We start from the raw sequence: 26,029 nt of genomic DNA, 5'->3' as shown, positions 1-26,029 counted from the left end.
TTTTCACCTCACCTGGAGACTGAGTGAAATGCCACTAGGTGGAGACATTGTTTTGTGTATATTATTGTACAAACTATACATTTGACTGATAAAATGATAAAAATGCGATTTGAAAATGTGCTTAAGGTGCCGTTGCCTGTTTTAATTCGAAAGCAGTATCATGCATTTCAAATGTATGACACAATCTCGTGGGTGGTTGGTGTTCATGACCGGCCTGTGGTCAACAAAACAGTCGCCTGAAGAATAGACAACCATTTACAATTATAGCCGAGATGGGTTAATATGTTGCAACAAAGTTTTAATGTTGGTTTTGACACTTGACAGTTAACACCCCTGAGTGGAGTTTCCAGTACACCAATTACGTGTACTTTCCCAGTGGGCTGGTGTTACTTGTAAAACGGCTATACAACAACAAGCCGACTGTATAGTACAGACCCCCATCTACTTGACCCACAACCACAGCCGCGGTTGCTGAGTGACGTCACACACCTACATCTATGGTGGGTGTGTAATAAAAATGCTCGTCAGGAAGGAAGTGCTGTGTAGGCAGAATAAGTTACTCTACTAGAACAGCAGCCCCCAGAAGAGCGCAATGACCTGTAATCGCCTTCGTGCTGTTTGAAATACAGGCCAACGGGTAAAGTGAAAACGTGTAGTCCCACATTAACAAAGCCTTCTGCCATGACAGTTCCAGGTTGACTGACTCTGAAGCTTATGTCAGCCTACATGCAAATATGAGCGCACACTCATTTACCAGCAGATTGTGTTGCTAAACTCCTTACCGAACAGCCCTGAAGTATTTCCCGAGCCGCTATGTAAATTTGGGACGGGGTTTTACTGTGCTTCATTGCTGAATTTTTTTAAAGAGGAGGTTGAGGAGTAAATGTGGGAAGGGTTTCTTAGGGTGCGTTGGCAGATGAGGTACATACGCAGTCTCACACCACGCGCGCACTTTGACGTGACGACGCTATCGGTCGAGTGTGATGCATTAGAAAGTCAAAGGCCTCGTCTGCGAATGTCACGAAGTATCATATGATAGTGAGATGTTACAATCATGACTCAGCAGACAAACGTTATGTGCGTGTATTTATTTGGTTCGTTTTTCCCCCTTCGCACTTAAATTGTTAGTTTGAATTTAAGCATGAAGATGAGCTAGAAGATCCCCAGATATGTAATCACCTGACACCTCATCATTTGTCAGCAAATTCCCAGTGTTTTCCCAAACTCACACCACTTACTGTAAGGAAACGGTTCCTTTTTCAAAGGAAGTAAGTCCTACTGAGTTTGGGAATCGCTATACACAATTGAACAAAGGCACCTGAAAACAAAGGTCACTTTTAAAAGCACCACTTTCATTTTAGAAGAAATATTCTTACAACACTTTTAATTTCATTTTCTACCTGAATATTTGCCACGTGTGTTGTCTAATACAAGTGTTAGCCACCAGACACATAATGATCTTCTGAAGAGTCCGTGAGGGGGGGAATTTCGAGACATTTTCAATGCCCTTTAAATAAACTTGTGATTCTGGGCATGATGTCTTGTCCTATGACTCATCTGTTAAATAACAATGACGCGTTCTCTGTTGTGAATAAAATCGTATTTTAACAATTGTTTACTTAAATTAAAAAAAAGTTTTATGCTGTACATTTTCTTTAATTTCACCTCAATTTTGCATTTCTTCAGTGTATATTGTATGTATACTATGATGCCATGACTCCCACGAGGAAGACAATGGTATTGGCATCCTTAAGCTTTGTTTATAAAACCGTATAGACAAAATAAAGTCCAGGAGATTAAGTAAAAATAAAAAAAAATAAAAAAAAATCCCCCTTTATGACTGTTTCCCCGTTAGAGACAAAACAGAAAAGTTACGATGAAGATAAAATCCCTTTTATTTCTATTGTAGCGTGATAACAAAGCCTTTCCACGACAGGTAGTTAAGTCTAATGCTTTATTGGGAGACAATATACTGCGTAAATGCACTCAAATAGAAGCAAAAGCTTCTAGAAAGTAAAGCTGCTATTTGAATTAACTTCACATTTGCAGGTGGAGAACTTGACTGTGCTGTTGTAAACACATTGCGGCGATTGCATCTAAGTTCCAGGAAATCTAGTTTAGCCCTAGTTCAGACAGTTCTATGAAGAACAGAACAGATTTGAACGGTCGTTCAAGTTTGAAGGCATGCATAACACGACATTATCACGGCTGTATTTGGTTACTGGTAGAGGAAAAGAAACGAATATTGTAATCTGACTGAGCAAAGTTTCGCTTTTCTTTTTCCTACAGCCAGCGACAACTTTATATCTTGGTATCTCTTTGTGTATTTTGAATGAATTCATTTATTTTTAATAAATACATTGTAGTTGTATAAAAATGACTAAGACAAAAAACTGTCTATGCATGTAGATGAATTGTACCATGCTGAGTCACACCGTTGTGACACGCCCCCCGTCCCCCGCGACAACACTTTTTATAAGCGCTCAGCTGGCAAGAGGGTTAAAAACCTTTCTGACTGCTGAAGTCGCAACTATACAGTCTGCTTAATATGAGTGCAGAGCGCAGAACGATGCTCACACAGATTTAGGTAAAGAGAAAAGCCGAATTAGTGCCGCGTGGAAGAGATACCTGGAATAATTCTTCGATTGGATTAAATCAACTCTCTCCTGGAGTGGCTGTATCATCTTCAAGGCTGGGAAGCTGAAGTATGGCTGCAATCGCCTGGCTGATCGTTCTCTTTTTGGGCATCCGCATCCAGTGCAGTGTTGTGGAGATGGGCTGCAAGGAATGGGCGCTAGAGGGGAACGATGTTTGCTGTAACAGCTGTCACCCAGGTAATAAAGAAAAAAAAAGATCCAGAATCTCATAAAAGTTTGCAGATAGACTCTACATTTATTGGTTTTTTTTTACAGATGTGCAGCTTTTTTGTTTGTTTGTTTTTAACGGCGCTCTTTTGAATTAAACTACATTTACAGTTTAGCCTACTGTATATTCACGAGTGAGATAAAAGAAGTCTTTTCTTCCACATTATTAAACCCAGCTATTATCTTTGGATGTTGAAAAAAAAAGTTGAGATTGTTTTCCAACCTTTGAGGAGTTCCTCTGCGGTGGCCACATGCAACCAAAGATAGTTTCAGTGGTTTTTCACCCAATCCACAACAAAGGCAAGGATGATGCAGCTGATATATCCAATCATTGGGAAATGTCACTGACAGAATTTGTCAGTTTCATTCCTGTACATCCAGTGTAAGAGCAGTAAATATAGTTATTAGAGTTCAAAGTTTTCTAGAAACCCCAATCTTATAACTTATGAACCTTAAAAAGGAAATCTTTTGTCATTTATTAAGATGCATTATAGCTTTGATGGAGCCAGTGTCACTGAAATTTATGTGTATTTTACTCCCTTGCTTATTTTTGCAGGAAATCACCTAGTCGAGGAGTGTGGTCAAACCCCAAAAGAACTTTGTAAACCCTGTGAGCCCGGGACCTATACAGTGCACCCTAAAGAATACAGCTGTTACCCTTGTACACAGTGTGTAGGTATGTTGGTGCATTAATTAAGTCACAACCATATAAGAGCATTTCATCAGCAGTGTATTAAATTCTGGGCTAATATAGATTTCTGTAGTACTACAAGAGCTTTTAATCTTTTTGTATGTTTAGGTGCTCAGGTCCTTCTACAAGCCTGCACTGCCACAACTGATACCAAGTGTGGCTGTAGAGAAGGACTTACTTGTGGTGATGAACGTTGTTCCTTCTGTGTGAAGACGTGTGAAAAAGGCTTCGAACCTACAGTTAATCGTAAGTAAAAGTACAAATAATAAGCTTTTAACTTTAGCCCAGACACTACACATGTTGGCTTAAATGGCAAATCAACACACTGACTGTCTCCACAGGTGACTGCAGAAAATGTCCAAATGGAACATATAACGACAAAGTTCACCAGAAGTGCAAACCCTGGAGTACCAAGTAAGATAATACCCTTTACTAAACACCACCATGTTTTACAGTAATAAAACACTTGATAAATCCCAGAAAAGTCACAGGGAATCTTTTGTCACGCTTGTTTCTCCCAGGTGCTCCAATCCAAATGAGCAGATTGTGGTCAAAGGAGATGCATTAAATGACATTAAGTGTGTTCCAGTTATACCTAAGGCAACACGTGGCCAAGAAGTTAAACCTGACTCTGGTAAGTCATGATTTTTTTTCCTCTTATCATACTGCTTCAGTTCTGATCTAAAGTTGACTATAACAGTGCTGTTTTGAAACAGATGCTCAAGACCCGATATGGCCACTGTTTGTTATCATTGGCATACTTGTCTTGTTCCCCGTCACCATCATCATTATCATGATCGTAGCTGTGAAAAACCTCCAGAAAAGAAAGAAGACAAAAAAGAGAATTCATGAAAAAATCATTGTAAATCCTACAGGTAATTTCTCTTGCATTTCATGATTAGGTAATATATCACCTGAATCATAGTGATTAACTATTTTAATTGCTTACTTTTTCCCTCTTTTTCTCCTTCAGATGATCCCAGGACATTAATTGCAATAGAGTGCAGTTTCCATGAGGCTCAGCAGGAACAGGGCAGCACTTGCAGCTCAGAGTCACTGGACTCTAAGGACTCTTCAGAGCAGCTGATTGCATGAATGGAATGCCCTGGGCTAGAAAGCCGCATGGAAGTAGCTTTTTCCTTTAAGGAAACAGGATTTTACAGCTAAAATGGGATTCTTCTTTCTTCATACTGAGCCACTTTTTGTTTTTTTAAATGTCTTTGTTATACCAAGTTGCTTAGGCCAGCTGTCTTTATTTTAGAACAGCATAAGCTACTGTGTAAAAAGGCCTAAGAGGACAAAACAAACTGCAACATCATGCTCAGTTTTAACAACTGGATACAGTTTCAGTGATCCTTCAATAACACAGTCTGTTGAAACAAGAGGAAGGGGAATTCTGAGAGGGGAAAGAAGAAAGTGGACTTAACAATAGGTTATTCACCATGTAAATTCTAACAGCAGGCTGGTTTTTTGCCATCTTGAAATGTGAACACAGTCATGAAATAACAATCAACAAAAGCTAGCCTTTTTGCCATTACGTTTTTAAACTGCATTCAAAGTTCAGTCTACTTGCCCCAGTACACTGTAAAACAGCTGTAGTCAGTAAGAGTATGATAGACAGTCATTAATCTGTTATTTGCACGCCTGAGTGGTAAAACTGCCAAGTATTGCTCAGTTTGAAAATACGACGTGGGTGAGTGTGCAAGTGGGTGTAACAGACTGATTTTAGTCATATTACTTTCTGAGCCTTTATATTACCTCCCAGTAGTATGGTTTTACATATGCTCAAAGCCTCAACATAACATAGCAACCTACCTGCTGTTTATGGCAGTTTTGTTGTTTTAATTGTTTTATCTGTTGGTCATTTACAGTTTGTCTTTTTTTTATTTTATAATTATTATTTGTTAAATTGTGAAAATAGGTAGCTAGACTCATTATTGCATGTAGCCTCTTCCACTCCACTGAACTTTACCAGGAACTATATGGACTTTCCAACTGTTGCTTAACTGGTCAAAAAAAGCCCAGTGAAGGGACTTCCCTATTTTAAGTAGATAAAGCTACGATTCAAGATGAAGCACTAGGGAGACCTATTAGTGAAATACTGAGTGTACAGAATGGTTCACAAATGAAAGGTAAAAATCGTTCAGCTGTGACAATCACTGAGCATGTTAAGGCACGCTGTATGACTAAGTGTTTATCAGATCAAGTATGCGTTCAACAGGTCAGAATAAAAACAAAAATGAAATGCTCTAAAGCTTAGTAACACAATTGCGAAAATCTTTCAGTATTCCTCACGAGTGCCACATGGGAAATCCACCAATTATCGCTGTAACTCTTGAATGTCTTGGGAAATCCTGTGAACAAATATGCTTGACTAATGTAAATGACATGCAAGCTAAACCCAGGGGCCAAGCGGAAACCCCCCAGAGAGAGTAGAGTAGAGTGCGTTACTTTTAGTTTCTTCTAGAACAGCAGAGTGGGCAGCAAGATTAGACCAAACGTTTTTTTGTGTTTTTTTTTTAAATTCTATTGCTCCCCTGGTCTGTAAAAGGCAAGTGTTTCTTCATGGAACATTTGAGAAATATACTGTGTGGGCTTTGCCTGAAAACGTTTACCCACGCCTATAGTAATAGAGCAGCGTATGAGTCACCTCTCCAGCAAAGCAAAATCAGTTAAAGACTTCAAAGTTCACAGGTGGTGCAGTGAAAAAGTGTTAACATTACAGTACAGTCATACAGTGACATTTTAATACGACTGCAGCACTTTATTATACCTGCTGAATATTACCTGATGAATGTCATGTACTTTTGGTTTGAATGTATAATTTTGTCTCACGGTGGTTTCCTATAAAATGTCTTCAGCTGTCTAAAGTACTGTATAAAACTGATTATATGTATTTTTACACTGTACTTACATCTCATTTTTGAACAAGCAATAAAGATTGTATTTATTATGTACAGAATAGTTGCAGTCATGGTGTCGTATTTCAGTTGTGTAAAGAAAAGAGTTTAAATGTGGCAGCAAGAACAACATACACAAAACAAAAAGAGAGACCAATAAATAGTAATACATGCATCAAAATTATTTCCAGTCACTTCTGTTAGATTCCTGTTTGGCATTAGGAATAGTGTTAAAGTGACCTGGTAAAACATGCAAGTGTTTTAGTTCAAAGTCTGTCTTTGGTGTTGGATTTCAGAGATTGCGAAATGTAGTTGTAAGCTCCAAAAGGTAATAGTAGCAGCTAAGCTTCATGTAGCTATAGCATAGAGCTATAGTTTTATTTATTCCATGAGCTGTCAGCAAGAGTATAATGAACTTCCTCGTTCGAGTGGGAAATAATTACATTTAATTTTGACTTCTTTCACTACCACTATGTTAATGTGATCCAGTTTTACAACTTCTGGGATTTCCATCTATAAAAAGTAAACAAAGTTAGTTTGATTGTCGTTGGATAACAGCAAACATGACAAGAACTGCTTTGAAACAAGATTACTTTGTCACTATTTCTTTGTAAAGATTAACGTTCACATGCTTCTGGAGATTCCCCCAAGAAATAGAGTGGAGGAAATAATTATTTGCTCCCCTGCTGAATTTGTACATTTACTCACTTAAGAGGAAATTAACAGTCTCTAATTTTTATGGTAGCTTCATTTTAATGGAGAGCAACAGAATCTCAACCAAAAATACAGAGGATCGGTTGATCCTCTACAACCAATCCAGAATTCTGGCTCCCACAGATTGCCTATATCCCCGCACATACAGGCAATTACAATCCGTCAATCAATTACAGACACTGGCAATCTGATGTGTATAAAACGAACCTGTCCACAGAATCAATTTCAAAGTTTTCACCACCATGGACAAGACCAAAGAGCTGTCAGAGGAAGTTACTGACCAGACTGTAGACCTAACACAAGGCTGGAATGGACTACAAGACTATCAGCAAGAAGCTTAGTGAGAAGGTAAAAACAGTTGTGCGACTATTCAGAAGTGGAATAAAATGACATGGGAGAAAGCGCTACGGTCAGATGAAGCCAAAATCAAATTCTTTGGCATCAACTTGACCTACTGTGTTTGGAGGTAAAGAAACTGAGTGTGATCCAAAGAACACCATACTTACAACAAGTATGGAGGTGTAAATATTATGCTTTGGGGCTGTTTTCCTGCTAAAAGTACAGACAACTTGACTGCAATAACAGGGAAATGGACAGGGCCAAGTACTGTGAAGGTTTTGGATGAGAACCTCTTTCCCTCAGCTAGAACACTGAAGAGGGGTTGTGAATGGATCTACCAATTTGACAAGCACTCAAAACATATCGCCAAGGCAACAAAGGGGTGGTTAAAGAAGAAGCATATTAAGGTCATGGAGTGGCCTAACAAGTCTCCAGACCTCAATCCAATCTGTGGAGGGAACTGAAGCTTCAAGTTGCAAAGCATTTTATAACTTTTATATAATGTGTTTTTTCTGGATTTTTGTTAATGTTTTGTTTCACTCCATTAAAATAAAATTACCATAAAATAAAAACTGTTCATATCTTCATAAGTGAGCAAACTTACAAATTCACCATGGGTTCAAATAATTATTTTTCCCACATTATACCTAGTTTAGACATAATTTCTTTAGGGATTATTAAAGTATTCTGATTTAGACAATGGGATGAAGTTATATACTAGGTGGCAGAACATAGAAGTCTACTTGGATGGTTTAGTGTATTTGTAATGTAAATAAAGTGTAGGCACAACTTGGGGAGGACTGAGAGATCCAGCTGACAGTATACTGGTTAACTACATATAAAATACAATACAATAACAAACCCAACATTTCCCTTTAGCATTTATAAAAGCCATGATTTTAAAATGTTGTCTTTACTCAATCGAGAATCTAAAAAGTCTCCTTATTCCACTGCTCTAAAAAAAAGTGCTAGTAGGGGCAGCTGAGTGAATGCTATTCGTGTCAGTTTTAACCCTAAAATAATAAGCAATGAGAACTCTAGCTGAACTGATTAAGTGTTTTAAAAGAAACGGTGTATGGCCTACAGCAGAACACAGTGTTGGAGATCACTGTTGCTTGCAGTTCTCCTTCTTCTCTTTGGATTTACTTCGTCCTGATTTGTCTGTTTGACGCTTTGTTGGCGGAATAAATGTAGGCTCCTCAAGCATTTCATTTAGACCTGACTGTGGCACAGGAAGGGGCTGAGTAGCTGGACCTACAATGGAGGAAAAGGAACTGTCAAGTTATTGTTTCAACAGTTTCAACAGTGGTTTTATTTCAGTTCAGTTCAAATACCCATTTGTCCCATTTGGAGGCTCATTGTGCCTTGCCTCCTCGCCTGGAAGGTTGGATCCAATTCCTCTGCAATGTTTCTAATCTGCTGGGCTGATCTATAAATGTAGCAGCTATAAGTCACCATATTTTTGAAATATCAGACATACAGCATTAATTAAGAGATTTAACTTGTTAATTACGGTGTAGTGGTGGTGGGACTTGGCGGAAGGTTCTCTGGAGAGCAGTCCTCAGTCGGGGAAGGAAGGCCCTCTGAGTCAAGTCTCTCTCGTTGGACCTGAAATGAACAAAGAGGTTTCTCAGCTTGTTTAAAACCTCTTCTGGCAGAAACACCCAATAAAGACCTTTCACACATATGCATAACAGGTCTGTGTATATGTTTGTCTTTGTCTTGAATTCCTAACCACATGTTCAAACAAACCTGTCTCTCTCTTGCAGCTCGTCTGTCATGATGATTTATCATCGCCCTATGCTCACGCCAAGACTCAGGTCCTTCCAGCTCACGAGATCTACGCTTTGATTTAATTTCTTGTTTCTGCATGAATCGTGCAATTTCCTACACAAAAAAAGGCATGATCTTACTAATCAGTTGGATGTTAAATAAACGGATACTGATGACATGTCAGTTTATCATTCCACCTCATCCTGTGCCACTTGTGCTACTCTGAAGTCCCCGTCTGGATAAGGACAACGTTGAGATGGCTGAGAGTTCTGTGAGGAAACAGAAAGTAAATGTTCAGATCAACAAACCAAACTTCTGTTTTTCTGCTAACCTTCTAAACTACAGTGTTTCATGTTAAATTCTTGGATCAGTTACCCTCCCAAACAGCTTTTCCTCTTCCTCCTGTAGCTTGAGGGCCAGTTCTTCATCTTCTAAAACCTGCTGCAGCTCCCCCAGGCTCAGATTAGTTTCACTCAGCTCTGGTTGAAGTGGTGCTCCTAAAGATGAAGTTTGACAGTGTCAAATTCACAGAAAATTGAGCAACTGTGATGATGATGAGCACATGATTTGTTAAAAAAAAACAAAAAAACCCCATCACCCATTAATCATTCAAGTTTACCGAAAGAGTCGGGGAAAGGTTATTTACAATGACATTTGAAATGACAGCACAAGGTGAAAAGATGCAAAATGAAAGCAACTCCCTGGACTTAATTATCTTACAACCCTCAAGATGAAAAGAAAAAAAAAAGAATTAGAAGAAGGAAAAGTAGAGAATTAAAGTACAAAGCAAAGACTATTTTAGACCACTGATTTTGTAGATATGAAACAGGGAAACGTCCCACTTCAGTAAGGAATCAAGACACCACTAAAGCCCAAGTCCAGATAAGGGGATGATTAAGGGAAGATGAGAGGAGCAGATGTACACAGAGAGGGACAGCACCATGCTGGAAGCTTTCCCTCTGCAGATTAGAGTTGGCTGCAGGTCTAAGTGTTACCTGCTGCTGTGCGCCTTGACCTATCCCTGGTTGAAGCCCTGCTGGTGGTGCTGAGACTTTGGCTACGTCCTGGGGCTCTTCGGCGGGGTACATTTATTCTCCTCTCCACGTCTTGCTCCTCCTCTGAGCTTAAGCTTTCTTCTGCGGTCCTGTGTAAATGCCTCCGCTCGCTTGCTGCCCTCCTGACTCTATAATTATTTACATTCCTCTCTCCCCTCTCATCATTGTTACTCCACCTTCTACTGCCTTGTCTTTCTCTTTTAGAAAGGTCTGAGTCCCTTCTCCTAATCTCATAAATCTCTCCATTATCATGATGCCTGTCTCGGTCTTCTCTGTGATCTCTCCCACTGTTCTCTCGGTATGACAATCTCTTTCTCTCCCTAATATCTCCATGGAAACTGTGCCTCGTGGAAGCAGCTCTGTGGAAGGCTCTCTGATGTGGTTGGGAGTCGCTGCAGGAGACCTCACTCCCATGAAACACCTGGCTGTCTCTGCTTTGAGGCCTTATTTGCAGTGGCGCCCCATTGCCACCAAGCTTCACAGGCACACCCCTCTCTTTGAGGACACGGGCCAGCATCTTCCACACTTGGCTGCTTTCACTCTGCTCCCTGCGAGAGCTCCTCTTATCATCTCGAAAACGGACGTGTTTGTCAGGGCTGTCCTTGTAGCTCCAGGTCTTTGCAAAGTCTCTGTTGCTGTGTGTATCCCTGTCATGCAGCCGAACAGATTCACTCTGACTGCGTCGCTTTTCTCTAAACTCGACTAACTGAGAGCCTGGATCCTGACCTCTGATATCATACTCATCTCTGTACTTCCTCTCTTTATCCTGATTCCTAGGCCTCCCTTCATTCAGATCACCATTTTCATAAAAGTCCTCGTCCCACTCTTCTCTCTCCTCCCTGAACTCGTCTGAGAATGTTCTACGAGAGTAAACTCTTCTGCAATTTCTCTCTTGTGGCTGATGTAAAGATGCCCGCTGTCGAGCAGGTGCAGTGTTGAATCTTTCATTCAGCCTCTGGGACCAAACAGAGAGCTGTTCAGAGAAAACTGTGTCCGAGTCATCTGAATTTTCACACAAAGGCTCTCTCAATTCACTCCTAATTTGCCTAATGGAATTGGGGTGTCCTTGATTTGACCATGAAGTTGTATTTTTCTGAGCTGCTAACCCCCTTGGGGAGTTAGTCTGAGGCCCAGTTATGTCTGAGTGAGAAGTAGATGATCGCCACCTGGTGGTGGTGCTAGGGTACTGCTCTTCCCCCTGGCAAACGCTGTTGTGTGTGTGCTGTTGTAGGGATAGCAGTGCAGGGTCACTCGTGCTGCCTTTGGCAATGCCAAACATGCAAACAAAAAAGGGTGGGTGGGTGAGTCTGTTAGTGATTATTATTAATGATGAGGTAACACAGCAATACAATCTACAATTAGTATAAATGGATGAAATATAACTGACATATTTCCATGCATTTACATACAAGAATGAGCCCTGCAAATGCTGTAAATGTAATTCCATGCGTTAAAGACAATATCAAAACAAACATGAGAGCAAGTAAGAAAAAAAAAAAACCATGAAGATATTCATGAACAAATGAGCAACTTTTTTGTTCATGGCCTTGTAGTATCTGTGGTGAGTGATTTAAATACAGCTGCAGTAATGATCACAAGCAGAGCCAAGAATGTTTAGTAAGAAGCTAAATAATGCCAGGTTGTGTCCTATAGTATAACAAAGCCTTCTGCAAACCACTAAAAATATCCAAAAACCCCAAAACATTTTATTTAAACAATGTGAAAATTTCTAAACAACCTTCATAACTATATACAATAAAGCTTTACCTTCACTATGGCTCCCTGACCCTCTACTTCGTCTCCTGATACTCTCCTCTTCCTCTTCTTGCAACCGTTTGGCAATTTCCTGTGGAAACAAGGCCAGTGTGTACACAAATATGACTTTCAGCAGATAAAATGATCTCTTCCATCAAATAAGCACTTAATCAAATATATTTTTCTATTTTCCAGTTTAGTTTTCAACAAGATTCACCAACAACATGTAAGGCATTTCTATAAAATAATGTGAAGAATGACAGAATCTTTTAGTGTATGACATAGTAAAAAAAACAAACAAAAAAAACCAAGAGCAAATAAAAGACTAAATTATAAAACAAAAAACTGAGCTTCCCCGATTAAAAGAATGACACAATAAATGGTCGGGTTACACTGATGTGGAACTATGAGTCGACATAACTGCAAGAATGAGGCTCCACATACATTGTACCCTTTTCCACCAACAGAGGGCAATATAACATAGATAAAATCAACAGCTGCAATTTGACAATGAAGGAAAATCTTATCCATGAATTAATATATCCCATATGGATGATTTTGCTTTTGTTCATAATGTAGCAGAGAGCTGTCTTGGGCTCCAGATATTCCTTCGTCGGTTTAAACCTCACACCACTCTTTAAACTCGCGTAGCTCCTTTAGATTTGCTCTCATTGGTGAGGTAACAACCAAAATGGACCAAAACCTTAGACCACATTTTTACATGAAGACAGGAATCTTACTACATTGGACATGCAGAGTTATGTTGGGGGATCTGATACTGCTGTGAGGTGATGTGACATCTTAATAGCGGTCATTTAACTAATTCTGTTCTGGGTGGCCAGAGACACCACAGGATTTAGAACTCTGACTGAATAGAACCTGTAAGAAAAAATTAAGAAAAAGTAAACTTTTACAGCAGAAGCAGATCAATGCCACTGCTCCACTTGAAGTAACACTGTCACAGGGGATTGTCTGGTCTTACCAGAGCAGCTGTGTGTCTCTACGGTCCAGCTTCAATGTATCTGAGTGCTACTTTTTTGTGCTACCAATAAATCATCAAAATTCAACCAGTGAATTCTATGAGATTTCCCTCTGTGGGCAGCATTTACAACATAAATCATAAGCAAAAGCAAGCACAGCTGCTTTTGCCTTGCAATCAGGACATTTGTGTGAGCCACTTTGCCAGCATCAGCAGACAATCAGCAGCTTGCCATGGCAGGTTAGGCGTGCAGTGCCACAGGGATCTGGCATTTAAAAGTGCACAGCCTGATGCCTTCTGTTCCTTAATTAAAGACACGATCTACAGGGAGGCAAATATTTAATCAACACCTCTGATCTCCCTGTCATTATGGAAAGCAAGCTAACGTGTGCGCTAATAGTCCATCATTTGATCCCCACGTCAACACTCATAAAAAGAAAATACTGCAGAGCCAAAAAAGTAAACTAGGGTTTACATTTAATGTAAAGTGTAAACCACAGAGTTCAAACCCAACCCCTTTACTAATGATCAAGGAATTTTATAGCCCTCTATGACCTCACACCCTCCAAACAAGGAGCTTTTGTACACAGCCTTCTCCAAAAAGGAAACTGCCATGTAGAGAAAATATTTTGCTGTAGTAGCCATGTGAAACAGACAACCAGGCCAGCTGGAGAGTTTTCATGGCTGAGTCGATGACTTTTTCCAGCACAATAGACTTCTCGTTTCTCAGTGACACCATTCATGTTATTCAAAGAATCAGATGAATTTCTTTTTGGTAAAGCAAGTTATACAAAATGCATCAAGACAGCATCATTGAGGAGGGCAGGATTTGCCTTGTGTGTGAACATTCAAACACCGTGGGAGTGGTGATTGATGAGAACCATCTGGTTGGACAACCATGTTTTGGCTGCAAGATGAATTGTTTTTGTATTTACAGCTCTGTAGAGGTTCACTTCCATACCATAAACAGGAGATAGATACATGTAAAAACAGCTATCCAAGCATTATATTTATATTGCAAACTTGGATTTGTAACCAGATGGTCATGCTCATGTTTGTTTATATTAAAACTAGATGTACAGCACTGTGTAAGCATCTTGAGCCACGGCTGATTTCTTTTATAGCTTGTGTCTAAGGAGACAAACTTCACACGAGCAATTTCAGAGGAATGTTTTTTGTTTGTTAAGCCATTTAACATTTACTTGTAAATCACTGAAGCATAAAAAAGAGACCAAAGTGAAGGGAGGAATAAAGAGCTTATTTTAATTTGAATCTTTAGGCACTTTGTTACTAGCAGCCTGTCACAAAAGCACATCAACTGTTGCCATTTTGTTAGCATGATAAAAAAATGTCAAAGATAACAAAGTTTGACAGCATAAAATAATATTTTTGTACTGATTACCAAGGGCACGGAGTATCTTGGGATGGTGTGCAAAGTGTCCTTAAAAAAACACACTGAGAAAACTAAAGTGGAGACAAGAGAAGTTACACATCTGCTACTTTGATCTGAAAAGCTGAAAGACATGTCTTCAAGAAATAGGGGAAAAAAAATCCAGCAAAAACCTGACACATGACTTTGATGCACGGCCCTTCAGTTGATCCGTGTAGTGTTCACTGAGGCCACCTAGAAATGGTCTCAGTGGAAGCGTGGCTGTCAAAAAGCCATTCATAAAGAAAGGGAAAAGGCTTAAGAATGCCAAATTACACAAGAACTAGACTAAAATAAAATGAGTGGCAGGAAGTCCTATGGAGAGATAAACCAAATCTTAATATTTTGGTTCTACAGGAGATCAGGACAGAAGGATAACAGTGAGTGTCTACAGTGTCTAAAACACAGTGGATGCGCTGTCATGGTTAGAGTTTTGATGTAATTATGAATGCAGAAAATTACTGTTCGTTTTTGATCCAGCATGCAACACCATCTGGAAAGCATCTGAATGGGAATAGCTTTATTTATTTTTTTAAATCATGACACTGATGCCAATCACAGTGCATAAAAGCATAGCTAGATTGAAAAACAGACAATAGCGTCTCAGAACCCAGATCTCAACATTATTAAAACATTGTGGCAGAAAACGGAACAAGAGGAAGCCAACATCCAAAGAAGGGCTTTAAATGTCCTTCAATGGAGAACTATTCCTGAAGACTACTTACAGAAATTACAAGAAAGCTCGCCTAAGAGAGTTAAGGATGTGTTGAAGAAAAGGTGGTCATACCAAAAACTGACTTTTAAGCTTCTTAAAACTGCACAAAATCTGTTTTTGCCTTATACACTGCATTTCAAAAATATGCTTAAATTGCAGCATCTATTTCCCAGGAAAATGTAAAGAAATGAGGGTCGAGCCTTTTGCATAATACCGTATTTTATGAACAGATACACCTTGTATATCTTTGAGGCTATACTCAGGTCAAATAGTGATTCATCTAAATGATAATGTCATCATGCTATCGAGTTCACATCGACACGTCATAAAATGCATAATTTGTTAAACCAATAAGCACTAAAAGCAAAGTGCAGCTATGGATAATAGACATGGCACTAATTTTGCAAATATCAGTTGATAAACTAAGGAACTGAACTTGATCATAGTATTAGTTAGTTGTTAATTTCATGGCAACGCTAACGAAATGATCAGGAGATCGCTGATGTCATAGGTTTCTTTTTCCCAAGATCATAAATGTAAGTACAAAGTTTCATAGCAATACATTTCTGTTGAAATATTTTCAGTCAGAAGTAATATTCCTATACATAGAGCTAATGGGGCTAAAACATTCAAGCCATCATTCTGTAATAGAGTTTATTAGAATCTAAATGATTTATTTAGAGATTAAAATATTAAACAACAAAATTGAGAATACGACAGTGTGCAAGTTTTGCATGACTAAATGCGCACATATGAATAAATTCTGGATAAAGCGCTTGCTGGTCCATGTCTGGAGCTAAGCACCGGTGAAACTGCTTGAGCCATCATCGCTTGAACGACTGTGCTAAACAGCTGACCGTGCTTTTAAAGCCCTCTTTTGGAGCGATGGATACACCCGAGGCCCAGAGCAGCACTTTGCTGCCAGTGGGATTCATTATTTACTCAGTTAGTCCTAAGTGTGAGCAGAATGAGCCATATGATACTCCCTGTAACAGGCGCATAATTAAATGATATATAAATACATCCTAAGTGCCATAAATGCCTATGAGTCCCTGTGCTGTGTGTGAATTCACTGACTTTAAAAGGGGAATGCCAGTGGTATTAATTTACCTTTTACCATCACTAAATCCTATAAAAAATGATTTTTCCTTACTTTTCACCTGATTTTTTTTCACATTGTTTTGTAAGTTTGTATGCATATCATACAAAAAAAGTTAAAAAAATATATATTTGTGCTATCCCTTTTAACAAAAGAAAGAAATGCTCATACTTCCAAGGACAGACGGGAAACGAGTATCTCTCCAAGTATTAGTTTGTGCTGAAGGTAAACTTGTTCATACAGTATCCTGTTCTGCTCTGGTTACTGCCAGCAACTTGATGCCCATGGGAAAGGATTTGTTCCTCTTTCAGGAACAAATCCCTCACAATATTTTACTTTGCAAAGTTTGCTGTCAAGGTTTTTTATCTTATTATCAGGGGAACCGTTCAGTTCGGAGTTAATACCATGGAGCTTTTAAATTAAAAATGACAAAAATGAGTGGCTGGTAGAGGAAAACTAATTTTCTACTTTGCACATCTTTCATTCAAGGATCACGTCTATATCTTCTAGAATAGTCTATAGTGGTTTGAACTTGACTTGACTTTAAAACTATAGATTTGCACAAGAAAGAGATACACATTAAGAAATACATTTAAAATACAAATGCATGCTCATGCTACTGTATTGTTTGACCTGTGTGCGCTGTGACATTAAAATGATGATATTATAAGGCGTTGAAGGTGCATAAATGCAAAAAAGGGTAATTTTAGCCTACTGCTGATTGATTACTAGGCAACATGAAGACACGATAGATCATGTATAATTCAGCTTTTATGTATATGAATGAGATATAATTATTTTGAAACTGAAATAACAGAAAACAGGTAAAAAAAACAGGTTCTTTTAGAACATTAGCAGGTCGCTGCCAGGTAATATATTATGATGACATCAGGATAAATATAACTGAAAATTTGTGGATATAAATCAGATACTACTGTCATGAAAACTATCATAAAAATGATAAAATACTTTCATAAAGTGTTATAGGGACAGTAATACTGAAAACAGATTATTTTATCCCGTTGCTAGTTACAACATCACAATATCTGATATACATAAGAACCTTCATGGGCCTAAGATGTACCTGTGTGCCAAGTTTGGATGCTCTCCTGATCATCTAGGGAGGTGTTGGCGGTCACACACACATAAAAAATGAACATGCAGAGAGACAGAGAGAGATTTTGTATATTATAGTAAGATGAGCTTACCAGCCATGTAGTATTATAACACTAGTACACTTTCCATCAAAGTCAACTGAGCTAAAGATAAGATTTTTTTTTTTAAATCAAATATGTTCAAAGTTACCAAACCTAACAGGTTTCTCCCTATTTGGTTAAATGCATGACAGCTCATGGTTAAGCTCCCCAGTTAACCTAGGCTATAGCGAGCATGGGTGCTAAGGTAAATAACCCATTTAAGGTTATGATAAAGTTCCAATATTTGGGTAAACCCTTTGAGATGTATGCATCATCTCATTTCAAAGGGGTCCAACCAGACTCTTCGTATCTCCATAAAGGTAGATTTATTTTTTTGAATGTTGGGTACTGTAAAAGAAGATTAAATACACATTGCTTTTTAAAAAAAAATATTTATGCACAGGTTGGTAATAAAATATGCTATGTAAGCAAAGAGATGTGAGTAAAAGCTCACCTCATCATCCAGCTCCCTCCTCTGAGCCTCCTCAGCACATCTCTGGAGTTCTTCCTGAATCACACGGGCGTACTCAAAGTCCTGCTCCTCTCTACAAAGCAGTCGCAGAAGAAAATTACTTCTCATATTTGTGATTTATGGATACAATAATCAACATAACATGCAGCAAAGTAAAAGAAGACATAAATTTGTGCAATAAATTTCCATGCAGTCGCGTAAGGGTTGCATGTAGCACAGTGTGGTTATTGCAGGAGTGTGCTTTGAGGAGTCACCTACAGTTGTCTGGAGGCCTGTCTCTGAAGGGCACTCTGCTGGGCCTGCTGCTCCTCCTCTTCATCCTGCAGCTTCTTGGCTACACGGATGTCATTCTGCACAAGCTGGTTCTTCTGAATGTTGGTGGTATAGTATTGCTCGACTGTAAGTGCAAGGCAGAGAAAAGGGGAGATAGTAAGGCAACGTGCAATGCAAGTATCAAAAGGGACCGTATTTGATCTATTACATATGAATTAATATTTACTATATTGCATTGGAACTTTAAATCTGTTTTCATTTTAAATCATTATGAATGTTTTGATTATCTGAAACATGGTTTGCTGCATGCCAGCTCTTCAGTGATGACACTTTTGAGGAATCTTAAAAATACATACCAAATTGTATGGCTTTTTTTTTTTTTTACAAAGATGTACAGAGACACCACAGCAGCAACCAAAAAGGCTTTCATGGAAATACATATGTTATGTAGTACATATACATCTGGTTGTTATATAATCTTTTCTCTCTTTGTGTCAATTTAATATAAGTTTTTGCAATAAAATCCAATCTAACGCAAACAATCCAACAGCAATGCCATACGTTTTTACCTTTATAAAGATGGTTTTAGTGCGAGAGTTGACACTTATTGAAAAGTGTTCTTAAAACTTTGGTTGCGTAATTAAAATACTCGAGGGAGCTGTTGTTTTGGATTGCATTATTTGGCACACCAGTGCAATTCTAAAGTCCTTGGCAAGTCTGCAGCATAACACTGCGGTTGTGAATACTTCAGGAAAAGATGAACCCAACATACAGTGGTGGTTCACTGAGACAGAATGGAGTGCAGCTCACATAATAGAAGTTAGTAGACGCTTGCACAGTATGCAGCTGTCAAATAGCTGCTTAACTTTGTACTTACTCTCCTGCTCTTGCAGGTTGTGTGCCAGCGCTCCATCCTCCAGCACAGCAAAACACTGGCACACTGAAACAATAGACAACAGCAACATTTACAAACAGTTACAAAGTGCTCACAAATGAATGAAGGGGTGGGATACAAGTGTTTAATAAAGTGAGGAGTTCTCAGAAGCTGACGATTACTAAAACAACAGAAAACCGACAGCAGTCAGGAATGGATGTCAATGGCTCCATCGAAAAACAAAAGCTAAGCCTTTGGATGAACTGTGCTGCTTTTGGTCCAACAGTCTGTCCAAAGGGAAACAATAGGATACAAGTGCTGTGTGTTATGATGGATGTTTACACGACACAGACAAAAGCAGAGGAGTGTCCCTTTAAAATGAAAAAAGCAACCGTCCACCACTCTGGCATCACTGTTAAATACATGAAAGGATCTTATAAAATGTTTATAGCAGGGTAGCTGCATTTCAGAAAAAGATTCAAGTGCCCAAAATTAGCAGTCACAGACTTTTAGAGCAAAATAGCAGCTCCACCGTCCTGAGCGATGCTCATGTGCTACACATGTGTGTGAGCAGCTTTTAACAGTAACAGCAGTACAACACACAAAGTCATTCGCTCATTGTTAAAAGGATGCTAAGAGATGCCGAGATGCATGCTTTTCTTTCACTTATGTGCTCACTATGCCTACCAAATGAATATGCAAAGTTTAAGAGCAGCTGACTGCAAACCTTTAAGTTATTGCAGATGGTACAAATGTACAGTGTGTCGAATGAAAGCTGTAAGGCTGACATAAATCCAAAGGCTTTAACTACAAGCTTGCTGTATTCCAACTCTGTCTGGTACTCCATATCAAGCCACAAGTCTTTCATATCCTGTGATCCAATAGTCTGGCCACCTGCTGCTAGATATGGCAATAAAACATATCAGTTTCATGTCATTAGTGAACTCTCACCAGAGAATGCTGCAAAGACTAGCACTTTAACATAGACTTAAGAACATAAGAATTATACAATTGTTATTCTAATCTAAACTATAAACATATTAAGTGCTTACAGTAGTCCTTAATGAGGCACAGTAGCTTCTTATCGGTGTTTAAAGATCTCGCAAACAAACTCAAACGTTACTCAGGAGAAAATGAACACAGACCGCAGCATTGTGGCTTAGATGTTTCTCCAACTCTTCCATTTCTCCACTCACACAGCTTACAGTGACCCCGCCAAAACCGCTTAGCTACCTAATAGATTTTCATCAGGGAACCCAGAGAGTTGCTTTTTCGTACAATGGAGGCTTCTTAATAGCAAAAGAACGACAGAGGACAGTGTCTAAGAGGAGATTTAGCTCACTGCTGAAAACCTTTCATGCTGAGCCAGAGACTGGGCCAATTAAAAACACCTGTCCTTCTGCTAATCCATCCACTGAGCCCAACACAGCGGGCTGTGTAACGGTTGTGGAGACAATGGCTCCACAAATGTTGCACACATGCTTTCAGTTGTTTAAGATAACCTGATTAGCTTGTGAAAGCTTAAAATTTATATGCAGGCTATAACACATTTTACATTGCTATTGTTGGGTTTTTTTTTTTTTTTATTCTTTTAGCCTTTTTTAGGATATATAGACAGATAATATTTCTAAACTTTCAGGAAAACCTAGTAGTGATATATACTGCTTGGACAATTGGGTTCACCAGCATGAGCTTACATACTATCAAAGCTACTCAATTTCTGATGCTTGTAAGTTTTTAGACTGAGAGACACTTCTAATGCTCTTCCTTCTAGCCCTGTGACAGATTGGTAAAGTCTGTACCCAGGCAGCTGTGACCATAAGTTGAATAAGTGGATGGACAGATGTCCAGGAAAATGTTACCTTTAACCACAGCCTCAAAATAAACACATAACTGTCAACAAAAAATTATTAATATGAGCGGGTATAAAAAAAAAAAAAAAAGAATTTGTGCCAGGGCTATTGTGTTAAATTGCACTGGATTGTTCAGGGGTCAGGTTGCCACTTGCTTGAGGATGCTTAATGGAGAGCAGCGTGTTATTATTAAAGGTGTATAGACAAATGAAGTACACATTTACCCCAAAAAAAAAAAAAAAAAAAGGTTTTAAATAAAAGGCAGACAAAGATCTCTGAAATGTACTTACTATCTGGAGATGTATTAGATGGTAATACTGATGACGACAACAAGTTGGTGGAGTCGACATTCATTCTAATAGGGATATATTAGGATTACAGGACAGCAGGTGAATACAAATATAACATCAGGTGTTTGATCCATTCCAAGCTTGAAGAATGTTTCAAGACATTCATTCATATCTAACTCATACCTATCTAAATATGCATTCCTCTCGCATTTTGTTGAACTTTATCTTGACCACTAACGCCTAATCCTATAATGCTTATAACAATTTTCTTCATTTATACAAAACACAATTGTATCCAACGTTTTATAGACAATCAAAGGCTCTTCCTTGTTTGAAAATAGGACAGTAAAAAAAACAACAAAAAAAAAAAAACAACCTGCTAAGAAGAAGTCTCTGAGGAGTAGGTTTCAATCTAGAGAGGCTCAACTGTCACAGGCCATGAAAATCACCCAGACAGCACAAAGCCCCAAAGGAAGCCTCTTTACAACACGAACGACCCTACAAGCCTACACTGAGAATTTTACCAAAACAGACATGCATTACCACTTACACCTGTCGCTGAGCTTAAGAGACTATCCGCTAAATGGATCTCTAACCTGCCCTTATGGGTCCAGTCTGCCGGTGAGGAGGGTTTAAGTCGAAGGATTGATTTTATCCGACGGTACAAAATGACAAGTCCAAACAATTTACTCTTCGAATCCAACGAAGAAAGAAGAGCAAAGCGGAAAATGAGGGGAAAATGAAAGAAATGACAGTCTTCTCTGGCATGAGCATGGATGTGCATGTGGGTGTGTCTGCATTGTGGGCGAACTTGTTTTTCCACAGCACTGCTATAGGGGTTGGAAACAGAGACTTCACAATTGTTACTTCTAAACAGGTTTTGTGAAACAAGGTGTGAGACACTCAGAGCCACCAATCCCCCCCAAAAAACATATGCTCAGTGTGACTGCAGGCAATCCAACTGTAAGCTTCTTAATGAAGGTCCTTAATAGGGTTGTGTCTGTTTTCTAAGAGGATAGTGAATCAAAGATCCAGCAGGGAAAAAAAATTAATGCTACATTTGGAAAAAACAAGGATAAGATCCACTGAGAGTGAGAAAGAGTACAAAGCAAAAACATAATGTAAAAAAAGCAAAAAAATAAACAAAAAAAAGCCTGAGTCAGCATCACTGTATAGCACAGAGCTCCCCACTAGTTTGACTTTTGTAATATCCAATTTTTAAGCAAGAACCTACCACGGCTATGACCTTAAAGCCTAGACAGTCGTATGGAAAAGTCTGTTTTCCATACATTTAAATGCATTTTTTTCAACTGCAACCTTCACTCATAATACAGAAACACATAGGTGAATGTATTTTTATTAGCGCACTAACAGCCGATCTTCCAAAACAAAATTATGCAGATCATGTCTATGATCCAGCGCGCAGGAACAGCCGCTCAAACACTGACAGAGATATTTCACTTTCATCTTCACAGCTACTTGGATAGCAGCAGTTGCAAATGCCTGCCAAACAAAGAAACCGGCTAAAGGAGAAATGACAAGGGTTCTATTTTCAGCCAAAATCCCCCACTGACCGCCCACATGCTCTCTCCTCTCGCTCCCTTCCTCTCTGGACTGTTCTGCTCTCCTCCTCACTGCTTTTTCTGCACAAGATTCCACCACGAAGTGCCTGGCCATCCCACAGATCTTTGTGTTGTGCTATAAACGCAGCATACTCGGCCAAATAACTCCTGAACTAGACCAGTTTGTCAGGGAGAACAAAGAGAGGTGAGGGGTATTGGGACTCTGGGTCAGTTGGTGAGAGTGAAATTAGGAATGAGGGGGAGGTGGGGGGGGAATTCCTCTGGGAGCTGCATTCCCTCAGCACATCAGGCTATATCAGGAGCAGGAGAGGAGGGGAAAAACAGGAACTGATAAGGGGTGCAGTGGAAACAAAGAAAGCTGACTTTGCCGGGGCTCTTAAATGGTGAGGAAAGTGAAGGTGGAAAGGGACAAGGGAAACTTTGGCTCTTAGGAAAAAGGAAGCATATGCATGCACAAAAGAACACAAAGTAAACCATCGCAGAACTAAAAAGAGAAAATGTCTCTCTGGTAAAAAAGATAATGGATAAAGAAAAAAAAAATCAGTGACCAGACAGATGATTTACATACTGCAATTGCCTCATTGACAAGTTTATAGGTGCTATTACTGGCTTTGTTTGTGCACTGGCCCCTGCTCAATAAAGCATAAAAATGCTAAGCTGCACAGTGTGCCCTTTGTGTGTGGAAACAAGAGTGGAGTGCTGAATTATCTCCCTTGATAAAAAGACTCGCAGACCTACTTCTATCCCATTCATTAGCTTGGACATGCCAAAGAATGAGTCTTCACTGAGGCGACAGCTTACAAGTTCCTAACCTGTGAATGTTTCCACACTTACATGCAAGCAGATAAAAATCAATTTAGCGTCATTTTCTTCAGAGTCATTTTAAGCTATAGATTGAAAATTATTCAGCACAATACATTTAAAATGTTTTAAACAAATATGAATTTATTGTCTAGCATATTCAGTATAGTTAGAGAAGCTAAAAAAAACAAGCACATAATTGTGAGTATTTTGCAGAGCACCTTCATCTGAGCTGAATTCCCATTTCTTTCCCATGGATTCACATATCCCGGCTATCTCATTCTTTGCTCTTATCTGCATCCAGCATGCCAGTTCTGTCACTCATGAGATCAATCTCTGTAAAGTAATGCAACATGACCCTTTGTACACAACAACTTTGTACTCCAGCCTTATTTTACCTGGCTTTAGTCTTTCCTGTGTGGTTGCTCTCCCAAACTCTATACGGGAAACCAGCTTAATAAACCTAAAGCTGGCTGAACATGTGCATGGACCCTCATCAAGTTTTTTCCAGGCTCAGCCTTTTGACTGCGCACATAAAAATGACTGGTTCAAATAAAGCTTGGACAAAGAGGTTTTGTTACCTTTTATAATGCTTGCATTTGCTTGTTATTTCTGGCCGTGCAATAATTAAAAATGGTTTTGTTTTTAAGATTGGGCAAACTAACCCCTACTTAGAAAATGCTGGTTAAAAATATTTTTGTCCTGGTGATTTTCCTTTGGTGAAAGGCCAGACCAACCTGTTGCAGGGAAAAACCCTGCTCATACTTCAGTTGTTTGAACAGCGTTAATGATGCGCACGTTTCCTTTGTTAGATAGTGATTCATAAAAGACGATCAGTTCTTTTTAGATGCTTAGTACATTTGAACAATTATTAAACTTGATTGAAATATCATCAGATCACTGTGTGTTTATTTTTTTCTCGTGACTTCATACAAAGCAATTCAATTTGACTGCAATAAATAGACTAGAGTTTTTTAGATTTCCTAACAGACAATTCGGTACCAGCTTTATTCCTGTTACCATGCAGCACAGCACTTAAATCTGCACTGTCTGCTGCATCAGCCACAACACACAACAAGACACTTCTTATCCGATGTAGATACAGAGCACTGATTTAAGTTAGTCATAACACAAAAATGAGAGGATACAAAGTGGTCGCTCTCATTCTCTCTCAAACAGAAGGGTAGACAAGTCTGCTCTTAGCTAGAGTGTCAATAAAAACTCTTACGGGCTCCATGTCTGTAGCTCAGTAAGTGCCCATGATCTCTAACCTGCATGTATAGAGGCTAAACACGCACACACACAAAGCTTTTCTCCAGACATACAAAGAACCACTTTTCTCTTGAACTTTCTATAGCTGCTAAAGTTGGGTCTGTGTGGGAGTGTATAAGCCTACCTTCTTGGACACGTGGAAGGTTGGATTGGTCAATCTCCAGCTCTGCCATCACTGTCCTCCCTGTGCCCTTAAAGCCTCATGATGATACAGAAGACTCTGGCAACAGAAAGAAATTGGTTCTTAATTAACATACAGCAAAATTAAGAAGCAATGAGTTTCCACGCCAGACAACCATAGTGAACTCGAACCTCAAATAAAACATTTGGTAATAAACATACTGAACAGATATTAACCCACTAATATTCGCCCACAGAGCTGATTACTCACTAACTAGCTGAGATCAATGGCTACCAGGAGCAACGCTACTGTTGCCATTAACTAAAGGTTAGAATGTAATGTAAACATAATTTGAAGGCCACTTGCAGAACAAAGTAAAATAACAGCAGCCCTACCTGTTCCCAGCACGCAGCCGCCCACGCACACACTGCAGTGTTGTGTTTGTACACAGCCTATTCAACAAGTACCAAACATGACAGCGAAGTGTCAACTTTGGAGTCGCTCGCACTTCTCCCTCCCTCTCTCCTTTCCTGTTTCTCTGTCTGTGCTACAAACTATGCAAAATGTCACGAGCACACTTGACCGTTTCTAACGCCTCTACTTTGGGTGTGAATTTTAAGCGAAAGCGGAGGTACTTGTTCATCACAGAAACAAAGACCCGTAGACTCGTGATGGTAAGCCAGGGCGGACAAACTTAACCCACAGTCTGTCGCTCCGGCTGCTGCTTCTTCGCAGCTCCTGTTCGGCAACAGTGTGGGCGGTTAAAAGATGCTGCCTTTACGTGCAAACCGAAACTCGGGCTCTCGTCTATCACGAGCCACGGTATCTTAATAAAAATTCAAATGTATTGCCAAATGTTTTACCAGCTCTTTCATTCCAGGAAAAGCCCGTTTTCTTCGGTGGCAGAGGCAGAGGCAGGATAAAAGGTCGGTATAGAAAATAATAATAATAATAATACTGTAAGGAAAGAAGAGCTCAATT

At 39.2% G+C, this 26,029-nt stretch overlaps 2 protein-coding genes across 7 annotated transcripts; one reads left to right on the top strand and one right to left on the bottom strand.

Moving 5' to 3' along the window:
* Positions 1-242: 242 nt before the first annotated feature.
* tnfrsf9a (tumor necrosis factor receptor superfamily, member 9a) lies at positions 243-6,517 on the top strand. The gene is made up of 7 exons (XM_012917792.4): positions 243-2,834; positions 3,421-3,540; positions 3,664-3,801; positions 3,897-3,969; positions 4,077-4,189; positions 4,272-4,430; positions 4,529-6,517. The coding sequence occupies exons 1-7, from the start codon at positions 2,708-2,710 to the stop codon at positions 4,648-4,650; spliced, it is 852 nt and encodes a 283-aa protein (XP_012773246.3). The 5' UTR covers positions 243-2,707; the 3' UTR covers positions 4,651-6,517.
* ccdc187 (coiled-coil domain containing 187) lies at positions 6,476-26,029 on the bottom strand. Of its 6 annotated transcripts, none has more exons than XM_076878245.1 (14): positions 25,912-26,029; positions 25,052-25,147; positions 19,132-19,194; positions 18,240-18,378; positions 17,964-18,054; positions 17,398-17,430; positions 12,104-12,182; positions 10,277-11,596; positions 9,657-9,778; positions 9,479-9,550; positions 9,261-9,395; positions 9,022-9,116; positions 8,843-8,937; positions 6,476-8,762 (listed from the first exon to the last, which is right to left on the bottom strand). In XM_076878245.1, exons 2-14 carry the CDS (start codon positions 25,098-25,100, stop codon positions 8,614-8,616), a joined length of 2,442 nt encoding a protein of 813 aa, XP_076734360.1. In that variant the 5' UTR covers positions 25,101-25,147; positions 25,912-26,029; the 3' UTR covers positions 6,476-8,613. The 6 variants fall into 6 exon arrangements, with proteins under 6 accessions (XP_076734360.1, XP_004546381.3, XP_023010693.3 ...); XM_004546324.5 differs by lacking the exon at positions 25,912-26,029 and adding an exon at positions 25,444-25,786; XM_023154925.3 differs by lacking the exons at positions 25,052-25,147; positions 25,912-26,029 and adding exons at positions 21,272-21,336; positions 21,868-22,084.

Source organism: Maylandia zebra, linkage group LG20 (assembly GCF_041146795.1).
Source record: "Maylandia zebra isolate NMK-2024a linkage group LG20, Mzebra_GT3a, whole genome shotgun sequence".
NCBI lineage: Eukaryota > Metazoa > Chordata > Actinopteri > Cichliformes > Cichlidae > Maylandia > Maylandia zebra.
This window is presented reverse-complemented; position numbering and strand designations above follow the sequence as displayed.